We start from the raw sequence: 19,685 nt of genomic DNA, 5'->3' as shown, positions 1-19,685 counted from the left end.
TAACATAGGCATATAACAACCTTTGTGCTGCCCTCGTAATGTGTTTCGGGGTGACTCACCTGCAGTCGCGCTTCAAGTTTGCGGCGTTTTACCAGCGATCGTGAAGGAAAATAAGACGCTTTGTAAACCGCGTGGAGACACAGAATACACGTGTGTGCTTCCCCTTCTCCCAGAGACTTCTCTCTACCATTTATATGAGATAAGCACATGCGCGCAAACTGATGTCCGCCAGGTGGGACAAGAATATTTTCGTCTCGTTTTTATTAGTTGACGAAAATGTCAGTATATTTTTATTACAGTTTTCGCTATCATGCATTCATTTTTATTTAATTATCATCTCGTTTTCATCAGTGAAAACATGTCGTTAACAAATACTTTTCATCATAGTTTTCGTCAACGAAATTAACACTGGTTCGTGGAAATTTCCCCATTCAAATAAACTGCCATATGGCGAATAGTGGGGGCGATGGATCGTCTCACCGAAAAAGGATCCCGGTAGTCGCGGAATAGATCATGCGACACCCATTTACACTTACCCTGGGGTAAGTGCACCAAATTTATAGCTAACCCCTATATAGTGGGTGAATGGACACTTCTAGGGGCACCCAAGAGCCACGGAGACCCGGGTGAGCCCTCCACCGTTTTGTGGTCCACGCCAGTCTTTTCCCATTCAGGTAAGCCTCCGCAGAGGTAATCCAACCTTCTAAATAGCCGCTTTCACAGCTAAATGGCTGGTCATTCAGGGTGGGGTAGCTTACTGTTGGGGAGTCGAGTCCTTGCTTTCCGCTATTCGTCCCCGCTGGCCATTGAACACGTGGGGTGTACCAGGACCATGCCCCCAGACACGCCAACTACCACGAAACCACTATCTGTCCACTGATCATCTACGTCACTCATTGGGCCTCAGATCGAAGGGGGTGGAACCCCAGGCCCCGCCCACTACCACGAAACCATTTTTTGTCCTCTAGCACATTACTTTTCCCGAAAGCCACCCTGGGGGTCCGACGACCCCGCGGACCCCTCCGGGCGAGGGGTCCGGATTCCGACAGACCCACCCCCGGACCCCTCGCCCTGTTGGTCCGGGAAAACGGACGCCAGACCCACGGGCGCATCGGCCGGGTCGGGCTACTCGGGGCGGTTCGCCGGTAAGCCCCCTAGAGTCTCGTGGCGTTCCGCGGTCGTTTGGCCATTTTAGCCCACCATGCGGTCAAAAAACGTAACACCTGGAATTTGTTCCGCCCCATTCATTAAACTGTACAGCGGATGTCCAGAAAACGAGGTTCGAGAGGTCGGAAGATTTCGAGACTTCGGTCAATCCACCCTCACGGGCCACCGAATCAGGATCTGAAGATTGGGGGGCCTGGCTTCTTTCTAAGGGTCTTTAACTCGGATGAGTGTACCGCAAAAGTCTTGCTTTTTTCTAAGTGTCTCCCATTGAAACGAATAGGCAAAGAGAGTGACGTATGATTGGGAATATAAAAAAAATTGGGCTCCAGGCCTTAGCCCTTTCGGTATGTCGCCCGTGGGGGCGTGTCGCAAACTCAAGTGCAATGTGGGGTCCCTCGGGCCCCCAGGGGTCTCGCGGCTTTAGGTCCTCGTGCAGTTTAAATGAGTGGGTTTGCAACCGTGTGCGTTTAATGGAAATCTCGTCGGTCTTCCGTTCGCCCCCGAAGGGTCGCATGGTCTCGAGATTTTAGATTCCGACTCGCTAGTGCCCCCTCGAACATGTCTCTGAAGAGCTAAGCCCCACGACCTCGTTCGGTGAGTCAAAGGTCAAAAAAGCAACAAAAGCTTGTCTGTATTTTTCAAGGAATATTTTTGTTTATTTTTGATCAACCACTTCCTGTATGCCTACGGTTTCGGCCCTTTAATATGTCGCAGCAGGGGACCCCACGTGTCAGCATTCGACGCCCTGAGTTCACACCTCCCTCGGGGCCCCCGATACGGGCACCATACCTGGAACCATTTGTTCCGCCCCATTCATTAAACTGTACAGCGGATGTCCAGAAAACGAGGTTCGAGAGGTCAGGGGATCTCGAGGCTTTGGTCACACGACCGTCACGGGCCACCGAGTCGGGACGTGAAGGGCTCCTGAAGGGTCGCGGGGTCTCGAGATTTTAGTTTCCGACTCTCTAGAGCCCCCTAGAACAGCCCCCGAAGCACAAATCTCTAAAACATTCCCCTGAAAAGTAAAGAACTTTTCATCAGAAATCTTTCAAGATCCTCTGAAAAGGCATAAAGTCAAGAGGATTGCCAGGGTGAATATATTTATCGGGTGTAAAAAAACAATTCTAAGCCCTAGGGACACCCGGTCTCGGTATGTCGCCCGGGCCACCCCGACGAGCCAGAATTTAGAATGTGGGACCCCTGGGACCCTTCTAGAAAAGTCCGTGGTACAGTTTAAATGAATGGATGTTTTTAATGGAAATCTCGTCGGCTTTCCGTTCGGCCCAGAAGGGTCCCGGGGTGTCGAGATTTTAGATTTTGCTTCTCTGGAGCCCCCTAGAACAGCCCCCCGAAGCATATAGCTCTAATACATTCCCCTGAAAAGTGAAGAACTTTTCATCAGAAATCTATCAAGATCCTCTGAAAAGGCATAAAGTCAAGAGGATTGCCAAGGTGAATATCTTTACCAGGTGTAAAAAAAATATACTAAGCCCTAGGGACACCCGGTCTCAATATGTCGACCGGAGGCCCCCGACGTGCCAGAATCTAGAATGTGGGACCCCTGGGACCCTTCTAGAAAAGTCCGTCGTACAGTTTAAATGAATGGATGTTTTTAATGGAAATCTCGTTGGCTTTCCGTTTGGCCACGAAGCATCCTGGGGTCTCCAGATTTTAGATTTCATTTTTCTAGAGCTCCCTAGAACAGCCCCCCGAAGCATAAAGCTCTAAAACTTTCCCCTGAAAAGTGAAGAATTTTTCATCTGAAGTCTTTCAAGATCCTCTGACAAGGCATAAAGCCAAGAGGATTGCCAGGGTGAATATCTTTACCGGTTGTAAAAAAACAATACTAAGCCCTAGGGACATCCGGTCTCGGTATGTCGCCCGGGGACCCCGACGAGCCAGAATTTAGAATGTGGGACCCCTGGGACCCTTCTAGAAAAGTCCATTGTACAGTTTAAATGAATGGATGTTTTTAATGGAAATCTCGCCGGCTTTCTGTTCGGCCCAGAAGGGTCCCGGGGTCTCGAGATATTACATTCTGGGTCTCTAGTGCCCCCTTAAACAAGTTCCCAAAGAGCTAAGCCCCACGACCTCGTTCAGGGGGTCAACGGTCAAAACAGCAACAAAAGCGTGTCTGTATTTTTAAAGGAATATTTTTGTTTATTTTTTAAACCACTTCCTGTACGCCTACGGTTTTGGCACTTTAATATGTCGCAGCAGGGGACCCCACGTGTTAGCATTCAAATCCCTAAGTTCGCACCTCCCTCGGGGCCCCCGACACGGGCACCATACCTCGAACCATTTGTTCCGCCCCATTCATTAAACTGTACAGCGGATGTCCTGAAAACAAGGTTTGTTTGGTCAGGGGATCTCAAGGCTTCGGTCACACGACCGTCACGGGCCACCGAGTCAGGACGTGAAGTTTGGGAGTCCTAGCTTCTTTCCAGGGGTATTTTATTTGGTTGAGTATACCGCAAAAATCTGGCCTTGTGTCTCGGTGTCTCCCATTGAAACGAATGGGCAGGAAGAGTGATGAGTGATTGGGGATATAAAATACTTTTTTGGGCTCCATGCCTTAGCCCTTTTGGTATGTCGCCCGTGGGGGCGTGACGCAATCACTTGTGCAATTTGCGTCACTCAGGCCCCCAGGGGTCTCACGGCTTGAGGTCCTCGTGTAGTGGTTAAAAATGAGACCTACACAGCAACCAGGAAGTTCCCTCCTTTAAAATGGATTGATACACTGAAAAGTCCCCGCTACCCATTGATTCGCAAACCACATGTAGTGGTTATTGCGGATGTCAACCTTAGGCCCAAATATGCATACTGTGACTAATGCACACAGTATGTCATGCAACACAGTGTACATAATCACATATTGGAAGATGAGATGAAACAAATGTCACTGAGGGTCACAGTTAGTCACACTTTGTCATTTTAAACAATGCCACTGAAACACTTATCAGGCCTCCGCTGAACAGACTACACAGCAACCAGGAAGTTCCCTCTTACCATTGTAACTGACAGGCCACGTGTATGTGTTATCAAGGACTCTTATTTTTATATCAAAACATGCATTTTACGTTTAAAGATCATGCTATGTCATGAAACACAGTGTGCTTAATCACATACTGGAAGATGAGATGAAACAAAGGTCACTGAGGGTCACAGTGAGTCACACTTTGTCATTTTAAACAATGGCGCCGAAACACTTATGAGGCCTCCGCCGAATAATGAATATGATACACTGAAAAGTCCCCGCTACCTATTTATTTGCATGCCACGTGTAGTGGTTATTTCGGATGTCAACCTTAGGCCCAAATATGCATACTGTGAATAATGCACACAGTATGTCATGCAACACGAGTTGTTGTAAGCTAATCACATACTGGAAGATGAGATGAAACAAAGGTCACTGAGGGTCACAGTGAGTCACACTTTGTCATTTTAAACAATGGCGCCGAAACACTTATGAGGCCTCCGCCGAATAATGAATATGATACACTGAAAAGTCCCCGCTACCTATTTATTTGCATGCCACGTGTAGTGGTTATTTCGGATGTCAACCTTAGGCCCAAATATGCATACTGTGAATAATGCACACAGTATGTCATGCAACACATTGTATATAATCACATACTGGAAGATCAATGCAAATAAACAACATTTGGATTCATTTTTTAGTCATTTTATGCATTGTCGTCGAAACAGCTATTGGGCCTCCGCTGAACAGACTACACAGCAACCAGGAAGTTCCCTCTTACCATTGTAACTGACAGGCCACGTGTTTGTGTTATCAAGGAGGCTTATTTTTGTATCAAAACATGCATTTTACGTTTAAAGATCATGCTTTGTTGTTCAACACAGTGTGCTTAATCACATACTGGTAGATGAGATAAAACAAAGGTCACTGAGGGTCACAGTTAGTCACAATTTGTCATTTTAAACAATGGCGCCAAAACACTTATGAGGCCTCCTCCGAATAATGGATATAATACTCTGTAAAGTTCCCGCTACCCATTTATTTGCATGCCACGTGTAGTGGTTATTGCGGATGCTTTTTTTCAGGTCAAAATGTGCAATTTTATTTTTAACGATCAGACACACCGCTTAGCACGGTGGGCTCGATGACATATCCGAAGATCAATTGAAACGGGCAAAGTTTAAAAACAAACACGGGAACACCGGCCCGGGACCGCCGGCGGGGGATCCGGGGGGCACGCCTGTGTGATCCACGGTGTCGCCTCGGCCCGGGATCGAGTTTCTGGAAAAATAGTGGTTTAGTGGATGAAAAGTGATTTGGTGGTAGTGGGCGGGGCCTGGGGGCGTGTCCCCCGCTCGTGGGGACCAATCCGCAACGTAGTGGATCAGTGGACAAATAGTGGTTTCGTGGTCACGGGGGCTGCCGGGGGTCTCCGGCTGGACGCACCGTTCATTTAGAGGACATGAGGGAGGAACAGTGAAAAAGTAGGAGACCCGGCACCATCTACTTGGCTGGGCGTGAGCTAAGCTGCGCGTGGACGCTGTGGTGCCGTCCCCTGGATCGTGGCCGAACTGCGCTTTCGGGCCTCGACTTTGGGGTCGCAACCGCGCGGACCCCCGGGGGTCCCGGCGCCCAGAGACCCCGCACTTTGTCCCGGGGCGCCAGGGCGCTCGGGTCGACTGTAGGTCGGACCCCCAAAAAATCTGGAACCCTGAACCCATTACCCGGCACCATCTATTAGCGGATTCGCGCACCCCCCGTCCGACTTGACGCACTACCTAGAGGGTAGTAAGTTTGATGCGTCAGCGAGGGCTGGGAAACAGTAGCAGCCAGATCCAGCGCAAGCTGCAGGAGCATCATGCTGAGGTCTGGTTACAAAAGACAGTCCAGTATCTGACAGATTGCAAGGGGATTGCCAGTGCTGTCAAGTCGAGCCTGATCCTGCCTGTGACATTTGAACCTGTTCCTTCAATGCCTTCTGTCCCTAAGCACCGGTGGCTGATGCAGGTGTATGCCCAGGATGTCCTGCAACGGCTGGATGAGATCAAGGCCACTATCACATCACAATATGGTCGGATCTTAAAATGTATTCTACTAAAAAAGTGGCCAGAAAACTAGCAGGACGCAGCTATGGCACCGCTCCCTGGGCAACCAATGTTGGCAATGAGCATGGACAAGTGATCATGTCCGTGCTCACAGCCAGTGAAGGTTTTGGTCTCGGGCCAATGATTGAAGGCCTCATCAAGCGATACAGAGTGGCTGGGGTGGCTCCTCCCGAGGTACTATATGTCGACCGAGACTGCTGTGGCAACACTCTTCTGAGGAGAATGTTTGAAGAGTGGGAGCAAATGACCATCCGGTTAGACGTATGGCACTTCATGCGGATGTTTTCTGTGGGTTGCACCACTGACTCTCACCAGTTGTATGCCACATTTATGAGTCGCCTCAGCCACTGTATTTTCATGTGGGACCAGGACGACCTGACGGCCCTGAAGAAGGCGAAGTGTGCCGAGCTAGAAGCTTACTGTAAACCATCATCTGAGGCTGATGTGTTGCGCCATATCAGCCATAGCGAGCTAGCCCTACATTGCAGGAGAACCACTCGCGGGACCAAGGAGACCCTGACGATGATTGAGAGCCATATTCAGGCCTTTAATGGTGATGCTGGTCGTGACACTCTGGGAGTCCTACTAATTAACTCAGACCGGATGAGAGAGATCTTGAAGTCCAAGCGGAAGCATGTGGCCTGCATCCAGGATCCTCTAGGTGTGCCGCTCTACACGCAGACGGGCACTCTAGTGAAGGGAGGGCACCGTCTGCCAACCTACCACTGTGCCAGAGGTTCCACTTGGCTGGAGTCATTTCACCTGCACCTTAACAGATTCATCCGAGGTAAAAAAGTGATTTAACTGAATTATTAAAATAAGATTTGACTTAAAGGGATACTTCACCCAAAAATGAAAAATTCTGTCATCATTTACTCACCCCCAGATTGTTCCAAACCTGTATAAATTTCTGCGTTTTGCTGAACACACAGGAAGAAATTTGGAAAAAAATCAGATCTCGCCCCCATTGACTCCCATAGTAGGGAAAATAAATACTATGTGAGTCAATGAGGGGCGAGATCGGACATTCTTCTAAATATCTTCCTGTGTGTTCAGCAAAACAAAGAAATTTATACAGGTTTGGAACAATCTGAGGGTGACTAAATGATGACAGTATTTTCATTTTTGGATGAAGTATCCCTTTAATTATATATTGCAATAATTATGAGAATGGCATGAACAGCTATTTGTGTATTTATGACATTTTTGTGTGGTCTCTTTTTCCTTTTTTGAATTTACAGGTACGCTGGCAAGTGACACCTTCTTCCAGGCATATCTTTTGGATGGACTTGCAAGGTGGAATGAGGACCGGGCTGTGGCAGCAACAACTGATGTGCAGCAGCCACATTCCTACAATCATCTTCTCCGTCATGCTGTCAATACTCTTGCAGAGGAGGTTATGGGCAAGAAAATCATCCCTTATGTTGGGCCAAGAAAGTACACTAGTAGATAACTATTTGTTGTTTTTGGTGACAATTTCATTCAAAGTGTAACACATAACCATTTAAACCACTGAGTTTAAAATATATTATTCTGGTATATTATCTAATTGTCAAGTGTTTAATAAATGTACATTTTAAAGGTAAGCTTATTGGAGTGGATATCTTTACCAGCAAACTGGTAAAGTTCCTGCAGGACTACAAGTTGGCCATTGAAGAGTCCGAGACCACTGAGGTTGGGTATAGAGGTGGATGAAGGTTATGCTGAACTTGAGGGAATTTCAGGACAATCACTGTCTCCCACCTTTGAAACAGAACGGCACACCTGCTGCCTCGCAAAGCATCAGTGTCGGCCAGCCGTCTGCAGCATCATCTCCCAACCCCTCTAGCAACCAGCCCCATGTCATCCTTTTGGTCCCTACCTAACACTACAGTTCCTTCGACCACTCCTTTTTTTTGTCTGGTGGTCCCTCCAATCACAAGTGACATCTCCTGGTCTCCAGCTTCCATGTCCATCAACTGTTTGTGGTCCATCCAATCACCAAGCGAACATCTCCTGTTTCTAGCTTACTGCACACTCAGTACAAAGCCAGCACTATCTTTTGGGTGCACATAGCTGTGAGTTTTTTACCAAAGTATTTCATCAGAGGTTTCTGTATTTGTTGTCACAACTAACTCGAAATGTATATTTGTACATATTTGAAAGACAAATACAAATTTAAAACTAAAATATTAAGGTTTTTCATGTAGTCCCAGTGGGACCAATTATCCGCAGAAACTGATCTTCCAACTATCTGAAGAGAAACCACTTCACACGAAACTGTAAGGGGCCCAGTTTCTTTTTTAATGTAACATTTACATGTGTATAAACAAAGAGTGGGTTATGCTTGGCTGTGCCTTTCAATGTGAAATATTTGTATTTCATTACTGCTATCAAAAAGTTCCTAAAATTATCTTTCATTTTTAGGATTCCGTTGGACCTGAAAATATTGAGGGGTATGGAGCCGTGCAAGGTTCTGTCAGAGTTTTTGGTTAGCCTCAGAGTACACCGCTCTGGCCTTGAATGGAGAAGAGTGCCGTCCAGATTCATCACCCCTATGGCAGGGCATTAGGGGGGAGTATGATAAGAGGAAGACCATTTACTCACCAACGTCCAACCAAACCCACCCTAAAACAGGGAACGATTTCAGGGCCACTAATAAGATTTGTGGCAACAGGTGTGGAGAGCACCAAAAGGTACGTTAAATTTAGGCAAACACAGGCTCTTAGATTGTCTAAAAAGTTTTTGTATAAAAATATAAATAAACTTATAACTGGCATGAAATATCACTCTACAGCTTTATTTTGTTTTAGTAAGGATTTCTAAGTCAAATTAAATCTATCTTATCATCGAGCAGCCTTGTTAAGTTAATATTATTAGGTTGTTGATTTTATGTTTAATGTTTGACGTTTATGTTGCTATGGACACAGTTACAACCGTACATTGTTGGAAAAAACTCTGACAAGGGGTCACTATTGTGAAAAAACCCAAATAGGCTCACTAACGACACCGTATAAAGCTGTAATAATGCCACAACACAGTAACCCAGTAGATAACTAATTTATTGATATGATATTTCAACATCGACCTAGAAAACAAACAAGACAACATAACTATGCACAGATATTAAAAATTGACACCCAAGACAACACAAACGACGCAAAACAGAGAGAATAGAAAAGTGAAAATAAAACAACGAAATTAACAGAGTAAGGACCACACATTGGTAAAATAGTCATATGTATCTTGCTATAATTTGCAGGTGTTTCGTTGGGGCTCATAGTCCTGCACAGTGGCCTGACTGCAACCGAGTGGTGGAGGCCATCTTCACAAGGCTCTGTGCTCTCTACTCAAACGCGGTGCGCTGTGACGGAGTAAGGGTGTCCCGCTTCACAATGGTAGCACGTGCTTACAGGCACATCCGAGAGTGCATCCTCACCAATGCTAAGGTGATGAGTGAGACCACCATCCAGCTCCCAGAAGTGAACGCTGCAACAGTCACACAATGGTGAGTAAATTAGCATTGTTACCGCTAAGCCAAAACGTAAAGCAGCTGAGGGCTACACAGAGGGTTCAAGTAATTGAGGCGGTTGACTTGATGTAACCGTGGGTGCTAGAAACAAATCAAGAATCCGTAATCCATAATACAATGTTAATCTCAATGTAGTAGACATTTTACAAAAGCAGTAATACATGAGACGAGGGTGTGATCAATTGCTATGTGATCTCAGCCATGTCATGCTGCTGCATCATAGTCGTGATCAAACAGTAGTTGATCACACCATCTTTTGTATTATTGCTTAAATGATTGTTAATATTGGGTGTTTTATTTTTTTCCCAGGTTCAGCAGGCGTTGCAAGTCACAGGAACAGGGGATTTTGAAGCAGGGTATCCAATCCCCAGACGCACCCATGGCAGCACCTGAGAAGCTTCCTGCGGCTATGCAGAAAGAACCAACTCTCTATTCAGGCAATTTGGCTGAGCCTCACCTTTTCATCCTGCCACCAAACACTGCCGGGGAGGCAAAACTGAAGGGGAGGTCGCAACCTCAGGCCATCTCCCAGGCTCCACCTGTCATGGTTCTGCCTCACCTAGTCTTGGATTTCCTGGTCCTGAGGCAGAGCCATGACAAAGTCTTTGGTTATGTGTGGAGAGAAACATATTATTGTCCTTTTGACAAAAGTATGCATTCTCTACAGTGTCTCGTCATTAGCCCCGCCCCTCTCGTTTCCTGTATTGTTTCCCGGCCGTGTCTAATGTTTCCCACCTGCCCTTGCTCGTTATCCTTCGTTTGTCTTCCCCTATAAATGCCCTCATGTTTCTTTGTCTTGTGCCTTTGGATTGCGGTCTGTGTGTACGTACGTGTGTGTACCGTGTGCTTACCTGTATGTATATGCTGCTGTTCTTTATGTGCTTGTCCCTTGAGTTCCTGCCTTGTCTTGCTTTGTCTTTCTCGTGTTAGTCAGTGTGAGTTTTGATTATTTCTTAGTTCTCATTCTGCCCCATTGTGGGAAGTTTTTGGTTTACTACTTTTTATATACAAACCCGATTCCAAAAAAGTTGGGACACTGTACAAATTGTGAATAAAAACAGAATGCAATGATGTGGAAGTTTCAAATTTCAATATTTTATTCAGAATACAACATAGATGACATATCAAATGTTTAAACTGAGAGAATGTATCATTTTAAGGGAAAAATAAGTTGATTTTAAATTTCATGGCATCAACACATCTCAAAAAAGTTGGGACAAGGCCATGTTTACCACTGTGTGGCATCCCCTCTTCTTTTTATAACAGTCTGCAAACGTCTGGGGACTGAGGAGACAAGTTGCTCAAGTTTAGGAATAGGAATGTTGTCCCATTCTTGTCTAATACAGGCTTCTAGTTGCTCGACTGTCTTAGGTCTTCTTTGCTCGCATCTTCCTCTTTATGATGCGCCAAATGTTTTCTATGGGTGAAAGATCTGGACTGCAGGCTGGCCATTTCAGTACCCGGATCCTTCTTCTACGCAGCCATGATGTTGTAATTGATGCAGTATGTGGTCTGGCATTGTCATGTTGGAAAATGCAAGGTCTTCCCTGAAAGAGACGACGTCTGGATGGGAGCATATGTTGTTCTAGAACTTGGATATACCTTTCAGCATTGATGGTGCCTTTCCAGATGTGTAAGCTGCCCATGCCACACGCACTCATGCAACCCCATACCATCAGAGATGCAGGCTTCTGAACTGAGCGCTGATAACAACTTGGGTTGTCCTTGTCCTCTTTAGTCCGGATGACATGGCGTCCCAGTTTTCCAAAAAGAACTTCAAATTTTGATTCGTCTGACCACAGAACAGTTTTCCACTTTGCCACAGTCCATTTTAAATGAGCCTTGGCCCAGAGAAAACGCCTGCGCTTCTGGATCATGTTTAGATATGGCTTCTTTTTTGACCTATAGAGTTTTAGCCGGCAACGGCGAATGGCACGGTGGATTGTGTTCACCGACAATGTTTTTCTGGAAGTATTCCTGAGCCCATGTTGTGATTTCCATTACAGTAGCATTCCTGTATGTGATGCAGTGCCGTCTAAGGGCCCGAAGATCACGGGCATCCAGTATGGTTTTCCGGCCTTGACCCTTACGCACAGAGATTGTTCCAGATTCTCTGAATCTTTGGATGATATTATGCACTGTAGATGATGATAACTTCAAACTCTTTGCAATTTTTCTCTGAGAAACTCCTTTCTGATATTGCTCCACTATTTTTCGCCGCAGCATTGGGGGAATTGGTGATCCTCTGCCCATCTTGACTTCTGAGAGACACTGCCACTCTGAGAGGCTCTTTTTATACCCAATCATGTTGCCAATTGACCTAATAAGTTGCAAATTGGTCCTCCAGCTGTTCCTTATATGTACATTTAACTTTTCCGGCCTCTTATTGCTACCTGTCCCAACTTTTTTGGAATGTGTAGCTCTCATGAAATCCAAAATGAGCCAATATTTGGCATGACATTTCAAAATGTCTCACTTTCAACATTTGATATGTTATCTATATTCTATTGTGAATAAAATATAAGTTTATGAGATTCGTAAATTATTGCATTCCTTTTTTATTCACAATTTGTACAGTGTCCCAACTTTTTTGGAATCGGGTTTGTATTTAGTTACCTCGTTTGTCCCCCATCGTGGGTGGTTTTTGTTCTGTTTATTAAATAAATCTGTTCTGTGTGTTAACCCTTTTGTTCCTGTTGCCTGCATTTGGGTTCTCCACGCCACCTATCCTGACACCACCATCACATCAAGGACTTCCTGTCATTGCACCAGCACTACCTGTCTTCATTTTACCATCTGTGCAGCTTCCTACATTGATAGATGCATGCACGCCGTCTACAGTGTCTGGTACCTCACAGGGGATGTTCTTCAATCTCCCATTACCTTCAGCTATGCCACCATCAGTTCAGACTCAGACATCCAGTCAAGCTGTTTCCTTACTCCACTCAGCAACAAAGAAAGAGAAAACAGAAGAGGGAGGAGGACACTGGAACCATCACAAGAAAATATGTGAGGAAGACAGACGTCATTCTTTGCAAAAAATGTAACAACGAGAGAAAGCCACCATCAAATCTTCAGTACTTTGGCAACTGGTACTGCAAAGAGTCTGAGACTCAATCATATGATGAATGGAGGGCTGTGCTGGAGGAACGAGGTTATAGGAAAAACAAACGAACAGGAAATGACAACCCTCCAGCTCCTTAAAATTGCTCTTTCAGCACATGTTGTTTTTATTTATTTATTCGGTGAATGTTTGCTTTATAGAGCAATTTACAAGTATGCAAAAATGATAGCTGTCTCTTATGTATAATAACTGTGTGTGATGCATCTTGGTTCTTTTTTAAATGCACGCACACACATATAATGGTAAGTTTACCTTGTTATTTATGTGTGTTTTTTATTATTAGGCTGATATATAAAAAATTCACTACTGTGGTAAATGTTTGTTTCGGTTTACTATTTATTATTATTGTTGCACTGCAAATGTTTGTTTTCGTTTGCTATTTATTATTATTATTATTATTTAGGCTGATGTGTCATAATTGCACTATTATGGTAAATGTTTGGTTTGGTTTACTATTTATTATTTTAAATTGACGTGTCAAAATTGCACTGCTGTTCTAATTTTTTATTGACTTTGAAAATCTATGCAAATAAAAAAGGTTTGTTAATCTTTGCCCTCACATTGTTTTTGTGCCTATTTTAATACTCAAAACATTTGTAGCTATAATAAAAGTCTTACATTATTACATAACTATAAAACACACAATAAAAACGGACAGTCAGAATAAGGCAGAAAATATAATTTATAGTTTCTTTACTGTAAAAAATATGTGTCAATTCAAGTTATTCATATATTTTGTTATGAAAAGATGGCTTAAAACACACACAAACCACATACTGTTTCAATCACGTGTTTATTTTCTTCAAGTTTTATCAGTCAACACATTTCACCTGTTTTTTTATCCAGTGACAGCTGGATGCCTTTGTCCATAGGGGATATCCATATAAGGGATTTCCTGGAGGGTCACAAGTTAGTAGTTCTACGAATTTATGTTTGATTAAAGTGCGGGGGAAATGATGATGACACACAAGTGCACCAGCAGTGCCAAACGGACACACTCCACGAATTCCATCACTGGTCAGAGCGGGGCGTGATCTCGCGTTGCTGTGGCTCTTCTTGCATCTTTACCTAGATTAATGTGCGCCGGCCTTAGCTCAGTCGGTAGAGCATCAGACTTTTAATCTGAGGGTCCAGGGTTCAAGTCCCTGTGATGGGAAAGTCACCTTTACATTGTGAGCTGTTCTGGCCCCGCCCTCTGTTGAAAAAATGAAAAGAAAACGTTTGCTCATGAGTTGGAGTCAACATATGGGCTTTTAATCGAGCTTTGCTTCAGCGCATGCACCAGAAATTCCTTGAGACCTCAGCAAAACCTGCCAATCCCCTCCCTGCAGATGTAGTCAGGAAGTCCTGCTAGCGCAGCTTTGCCGGAGTGCCGGTGGCTTGCCGTGATCGTATAGTGGTTAGTACTCTGCGTTGTCTCCCCGCAGCAACCCTGATTCGAATCCGGGTCACGGCAGGACACCACGTGCTGTGTTTGTGTTGATTATGTGATCCTGCCTGTCCCTTTTTGACGTCTCCGTTACATCGCCCGTTACGCTGCTGGCTCGTCCCTCGTTGCCGCACGAGTTAAGCCCAGAGGCCACTGAACCTGTTGTAGTTGTGGCCGAGTGGTTAAGGCGATGGACTTGAAATCCATTGCGGTCTCCCCGCGCAGGTTCAAACTCTGCCGACTATGGCTGCTTTGCTTTAGGCGTTCGCTTTGTCGGACGTAGTTTCGCGAGCCGCTTTTTTTTAACCCAAGTCTTTAGCATGGGATGAACAGAGAGCGAGAGAACACGATGCAGCCCTTTATAGACTCCCACGTGTTTGTTTCGAGCGGCTCTGTTACAGATGTAAAGTGTTCCTGATATAACCAGCCTAATGGCTGGTTGCCAGTACGCTCGCCTGCTTTTGCTCAAAGTGCAGTTGACACGCTCTCTCTGCTTTTTGTAAATGCGTCTTTCATGCGGGATTCCATCAAAACTGTGTAACGAGCACCAGAAGGATATAGAAGCACTTGTCAGCTGTTGTACCTGGTCCGCTTGAACTTGCGGCTGTACAGCCATCTGAGAGATACAGTGGCGTAAAAGGGCCTGCCGAAGCGGCAGTCCTGTGGTAGCATGGTAGAATGTTACCTTCTGAGTGTGAATACCCCATGCGCACTTCTGGACCACTCCAAGCAAGGTCAACTGGCCACGGGATTGCATCGGACATGTTTCAATCTGTAACACAGATGCATTTGTAACTAAACAATAATGGTTACCTGAGCAACTCCATTAAAATAGAAAGTTGATTCATTCAGCGTCTGACATGGCTTTATGTGACCTTTTGTAGCCATCTTGTCCTAAACCGTTTTGAACAAAGTACTTAATAAAATAAACATTAACACAAAAAAAAAAAAATACAGTGTTCATGCATAAATCACGCAATGAGGTTATGCATTCTTACCGTTAATACCGCCTTCAGAAATATACTCTTTGTTTGTAAAATAAACGGAGAGGTTCGTGCAGTGATGTTCGCTCTTAGGTCGTGAACTTTCTACTGTACCTTCCTGACCTCTGACACTCCCTCTTCATTCATTCCTCTCTTCATAGATCGTTCGCCTTCGGATGATTTTGTTAGCGGGGGCAGTGTGCCCTCGACATTCTCTTTCTCTACGATTGGTCAAATGTTGAAAATGTTGAACTTCCGCTCGTCGATTGGCTGCAAATTTTGAAGCGCTCTCCCCCTATTGGCTACGAATGTTGAACACTGCAACGCGATTCGCCGCGAATGTTGAAGCGCTCCCACGCGATTGGCTGTGAGTTCAAAATTCTTCAACATTTTGCATCTTGCCAGTTGTTTACTGTAATTTAATAGGGCATTTTTTTACAGTGTACAGCCATTTAAACCAAGTCCTGCTCCTGATGCAAGACGGGCTAGCGCTTAGCTGCGGCGTGGCAGATACGCATAGTGTGCTTTCACACCTCATATGAACGTCATGAAACAGATTTAATGAAAAGTTGTGTTTTTGTTGTTGTTACCTTTATTTTCATGAAACATTGCATATTGAAAAGTTAGGATTATTTATAACTGAAATTAAAATGGTCAGAACCCTACATCCAACGGACGCTGCCAATGAGGCAGCGTCGACGCTAAGACGCACAAAGACGTGAAGGAGGCTCCAAAAGCCACTGACGTGGAGAATGCGGGCGTCGGTCCCGCTACCCTCTTGCATGCTAAGCGATCGCTCTACCATTTGAGCTAATTCCCCGGCGTTGTTTGCGAAAGACGCGCGTTGCCTCGGCTCAATGAAATGGGGCACACAGGCGGTGGAAATACCTTTCCCACGGGGCTGGACATCACAATAACACTACACTGTTCGGCTCGTTGGTCTAGGGGTATGATTCTCGCTTTGGGTGCGAGAGGTCCCGGGTTCAAATCCCGGACGAGCCCTTCTTTAGGCCTTCCACTTAACGGTACGACGCTCAAAGAGCGCTATGGCAATCCAGAACGTGAAAGCATGAGCCTCGTGGCCGTTAGCTCAGTTGGTTAGAGCATGGTGCTAATAACTCCAAGGTCGCGGGTTCAATCCCCGTACGGGCCATTGACTTTCCTCTGGCATCGTTCTCCATTGCTCATGGTTACTGCGCCTGGGATCATTCGCAGACAGGCCTGCGCAAGTCGACGTGGCCGAAATAGCTCTTTTGGGAGAGCGTTAGACTGAAGATCTAAAGGTCCCTGGTTCAATCCCGGGTTTCGGCAAGCATTACTCTGTCTCTCGTTAGAGCACAGCTCTTTGCTGTCACCAGACCCAGCGGCCTTTACTCTGCGATCTGGCGTATCCATGTTTCCATGGTGTAATGGTTAGCACTCTGGACTCTGAATCCAGCGATCCGAGTTCAAATCTTGGTGGGACTTCTCACCGGAACTTCTCCATTTTTCGGGGCGTCCATGCGGAACGATGTGGAACGATGTCCACTTGTGGAACGATGAACCACATAGAAGATGGAGGGTACAGCAGAACAAATTGCCCATGTCTGAGACGTTAATGTGATTGCAAACAAACACACTAAAAATATATTTATATTTGTGCAGAGAGATTGTTCATGCCCAGGGCTAAGGACTTATTTTGACAATTGCTCAACACTAAGGGTGGATAACGCTTTTCAAGAAACTACAGGAAAGCGCAAAGAGACGCTTCACATCACACGTGCACACTGGCTTATTGAAAATGCAAGTAACACTGCAAGAAAACGTGTGGAATCTTAAGTGACAACTCGATTGTCTTTGGACGTGAAGCTCCTGCATCAATTGTGTTGGTAAGAAACCTTCTTTAAACTCATATAGAACATCTCTTACTTTTATTATTCCAACTTCCATCCATTTCTTAAAAAACAGTTCTTTTCCTTGATGTAAAATGTTGTTATTTAAAAACAGAGGTTGGTTTAAAATATTTTCTCTTCCTTGTGGCTTGTACTCAATTTTTAATAAAAACTTTCCCCAGGCACTAAACATTTCTCTATAGAATTCAGGTAGTCTGTCAGTCATCCAAATTTTTGTTTTCATCCACAAAGTGTCCTCTCCCATATTAAAATCTCCACATTTGTTTAAAAAATATTTCATTGTTTTCTTCCACTCAGTTTTATTCTCTTCATTTAGGTATTTCTTTACAGTTTTCACTCTCTTCGCATTTTTCCGTTGTTCCACATCCATTAAACCCAGACCTCCCTTTTCCAACTCCCCTAAAATCGTGTTATTGGCTATTCTTGCCGGTTTCCCCTCCCATAAAAAATCTTTAAAACATTTCTTCAACCTCTTTTCCCTCCATACAGGCATTTCAGAAACATATACAACATACCACACTTTTGAAACCATTAAAACATTCAATATTAAAACCTTCCCCTTCATGTTTAGATTCCTCAGTTTCCAAAAATTTAACCTCCTCTCTATCGCTGTTATCAGTTGTTCCCACATGTCGTCTCTTGTTTTCTTCTCATTCTTCCCCATTAAAATTCCTAAAATCCTCATTTCCTCCACTTCTTTGAAATTAAAACAATCCGTTAAAATCATTGCTTTTCCAAATCTCATATACATCGTCTTATCCTCATTTATTTTGCTCCCAGACCCTCTACAGTATTCGTTTACAACATTCATTACTTCTTTGACGCTTTCTTTCGTTTTTACAAAAATCGTTGTGTCGTCAGCGTATTGGAAAACCTTTCCCTCTGCCTTGCTTTTTTCGATTTCTATTCCTATTATTTCTTCCTTTTGTTTTATAAGTAGTCCTAGCTGTTCTGATATAAGCGAGTAGAGTAAGGCTGATAGTGGACACCCCTGTCTAATCGATCTTGTGATTTTAAAACATTCTGTTAAAAAACCATTACATTTTATCTTTGTTATTGCTCCTTTATATAAAATCTCAATCCATTTCGTAAAAACCTCTCCAAAACCATACCTCTTTAAAACGTCAAATAAAAATTAATGTTCCACCCTATCAAATGCTTTCTCAAAATCCAGACTTATTACATATCCTTCTTCTTTTTTTTACTTCATGTACCATATTGTGTCTCTAATACTCATCGTTATATCTGCTATATCCCTTCCTTTAACTCCATACGCCTGGTTTGTTTTAATTATGCTCGGTATTACTTCTTTTAAATTATTTGCTAAAATCTTGGCTAAAATTTTTATGTCTGTGTTCAGCATTGTTATTGGTCTGTAATTTTTTTAATCTTCTTTTCCTCCCTTCTTTTTATATATCAGTTTCATGAGCCCCATCCTTGTTCTTTCATTAATTTCTCCTTTTTCAAAAATCTCTTTAAAAACTCCATTTAAAATCTTGATTAAAACTCCTTTAAAACATACATAAAATTCTGTTCCCAAACCATCTATTCCTGGACTTTTCTTTTTATTCAATTCTTCTATTGCTCTTTCAATCTCCTCTTCTCTGATTTCTTGTTCACACTCTTCTTTATCTTCCTCACTTACTTTTGTTTTTATTTGATTTAATAGTTTCTCTTTTTCTTCCTGTTCCACTCCCCTTGCATTAAAAAGATCTTCATAAAAATACCTTATTTCTTCTAAAATATTTTCATTCTCTTCTACAATTTCTCAATTTTTCCCCCTTATTTCTTTTATCGTTTCAGCTTTCCCTTTCTGCTTTTCCAGATCTAAAAAGAATTTAGTGCATTTTTCTCCTTCCACCACATATTTTGCTTCTCATATCTTCTCGCTCCCTCATATTTTTTTTCTTCTATCTCTTTTAGTTTTCCATCCATTTCTTTTATTTTTTCTATATCTTTTTTATCTTTCTTCAATTCCATTTCCAAACTTTCTTTAATTTCTCTTTCTTTGTACCTTTTACTTTTCTGTATTAATCTACAGTAATCAATAGAGAATTTTTTTATTAGAAATTTTACGTTCTCCCACCATATTCTCTTATCCTCTTCATACATTCCATTTTCCTTTTCCTTTTCTATGATTTCTTTTATCTTTTCAACATACGCTTCATTATTTAAAATCTGTGTATTTAAAATCCATACTCCCGGCCCTCTTTGTGTTTTACTCCAGTCCAGAATAAAAAATAAAAACTTATGATCACTAAAACTAGTTTCCACATACTTGATATTTTCCATAAAATTCTCCACATTTCTGCTACATAAAATAAAATCAATTCTAGTTTGGCATACAAAATTCCCCACTATTTGTCTTCTTGAAAAGTCTTTTTTCCTTCCATTTCTTTCTCTCCAAACATCTATTATATTATTTTCTTCCATTAAAGCTTTTAATTCTTTTCTTCCCGTATCGCTTTTAAAAACCATTCCCTCAGCCATATCT

General features: G+C 43.6%; 2 protein-coding genes and 5 non-coding genes across 7 annotated transcripts; all 7 read left to right on the top strand.

Annotated features, from left to right (window-relative positions):
* Positions 1–5,944: 5,944 nt before the first annotated feature.
* LOC130549852 (uncharacterized) lies at positions 5,945–8,117 on the top strand. Its single transcript, XM_057327200.1, has 5 exons — positions 5,945–6,218; positions 6,347–7,039; positions 7,494–7,689; positions 7,866–7,926; positions 8,007–8,117. The coding sequence occupies exons 1-5, from the start codon at positions 5,945–5,947 to the stop codon at positions 8,115–8,117; spliced, it is 1,335 nt and encodes a 444-aa protein (XP_057183183.1).
* A 694-nt stretch (positions 8,118–8,811) lies between these two features.
* On the top strand, positions 8,812–12,967 carry LOC130549851 (uncharacterized). The gene is made up of 4 exons (XM_057327199.1): positions 8,812–8,927; positions 9,494–9,739; positions 10,073–10,310; positions 12,653–12,967. The coding sequence occupies exons 1-4, from the start codon at positions 8,812–8,814 to the stop codon at positions 12,965–12,967; spliced, it is 915 nt and encodes a 304-aa protein (XP_057183182.1).
* A 1,005-nt stretch (positions 12,968–13,972) lies between these two features.
* trnak-uuu (transfer RNA lysine (anticodon UUU)) lies at positions 13,973–14,049 on the top strand. The gene has a single exon. It is a non-coding gene; the product is annotated as a tRNA-Lys (tRNA).
* Positions 14,050–14,480: 431 nt separating this feature from the next.
* On the top strand, positions 14,481–14,562 carry trnas-uga (transfer RNA serine (anticodon UGA)). Its single transcript has one exon. It is a non-coding gene; the product is annotated as a tRNA-Ser (tRNA).
* Positions 14,563–16,229: 1,667 nt separating this feature from the next.
* On the top strand, positions 16,230–16,301 carry trnap-ugg (transfer RNA proline (anticodon UGG)). The gene has a single exon. It is a non-coding gene; the product is annotated as a tRNA-Pro (tRNA).
* Positions 16,302–16,379: 78 nt separating this feature from the next.
* On the top strand, positions 16,380–16,452 carry trnai-aau (transfer RNA isoleucine (anticodon AAU)). Its single transcript has one exon. It is a non-coding gene; the product is annotated as a tRNA-Ile (tRNA).
* An 85-nt stretch (positions 16,453–16,537) lies between these two features.
* trnaf-gaa (transfer RNA phenylalanine (anticodon GAA)) lies at positions 16,538–16,610 on the top strand. The gene has a single exon. It is a non-coding gene; the product is annotated as a tRNA-Phe (tRNA).
* The last annotated feature ends 3,075 nt before the right edge of the window (positions 16,611–19,685 follow it).

Source organism: Triplophysa rosa, unplaced genomic scaffold (assembly GCF_024868665.1).
Source record: "Triplophysa rosa unplaced genomic scaffold, Trosa_1v2 scaffold188_ERROPOS186695, whole genome shotgun sequence".
In the NCBI taxonomy this organism is placed as follows: Eukaryota; Metazoa; Chordata; class Actinopteri; order Cypriniformes; family Nemacheilidae; genus Triplophysa; species Triplophysa rosa.
Note: the sequence above shows the minus strand (reverse complement) of the source record. Positions and strands in the feature narration are given on the sequence as shown.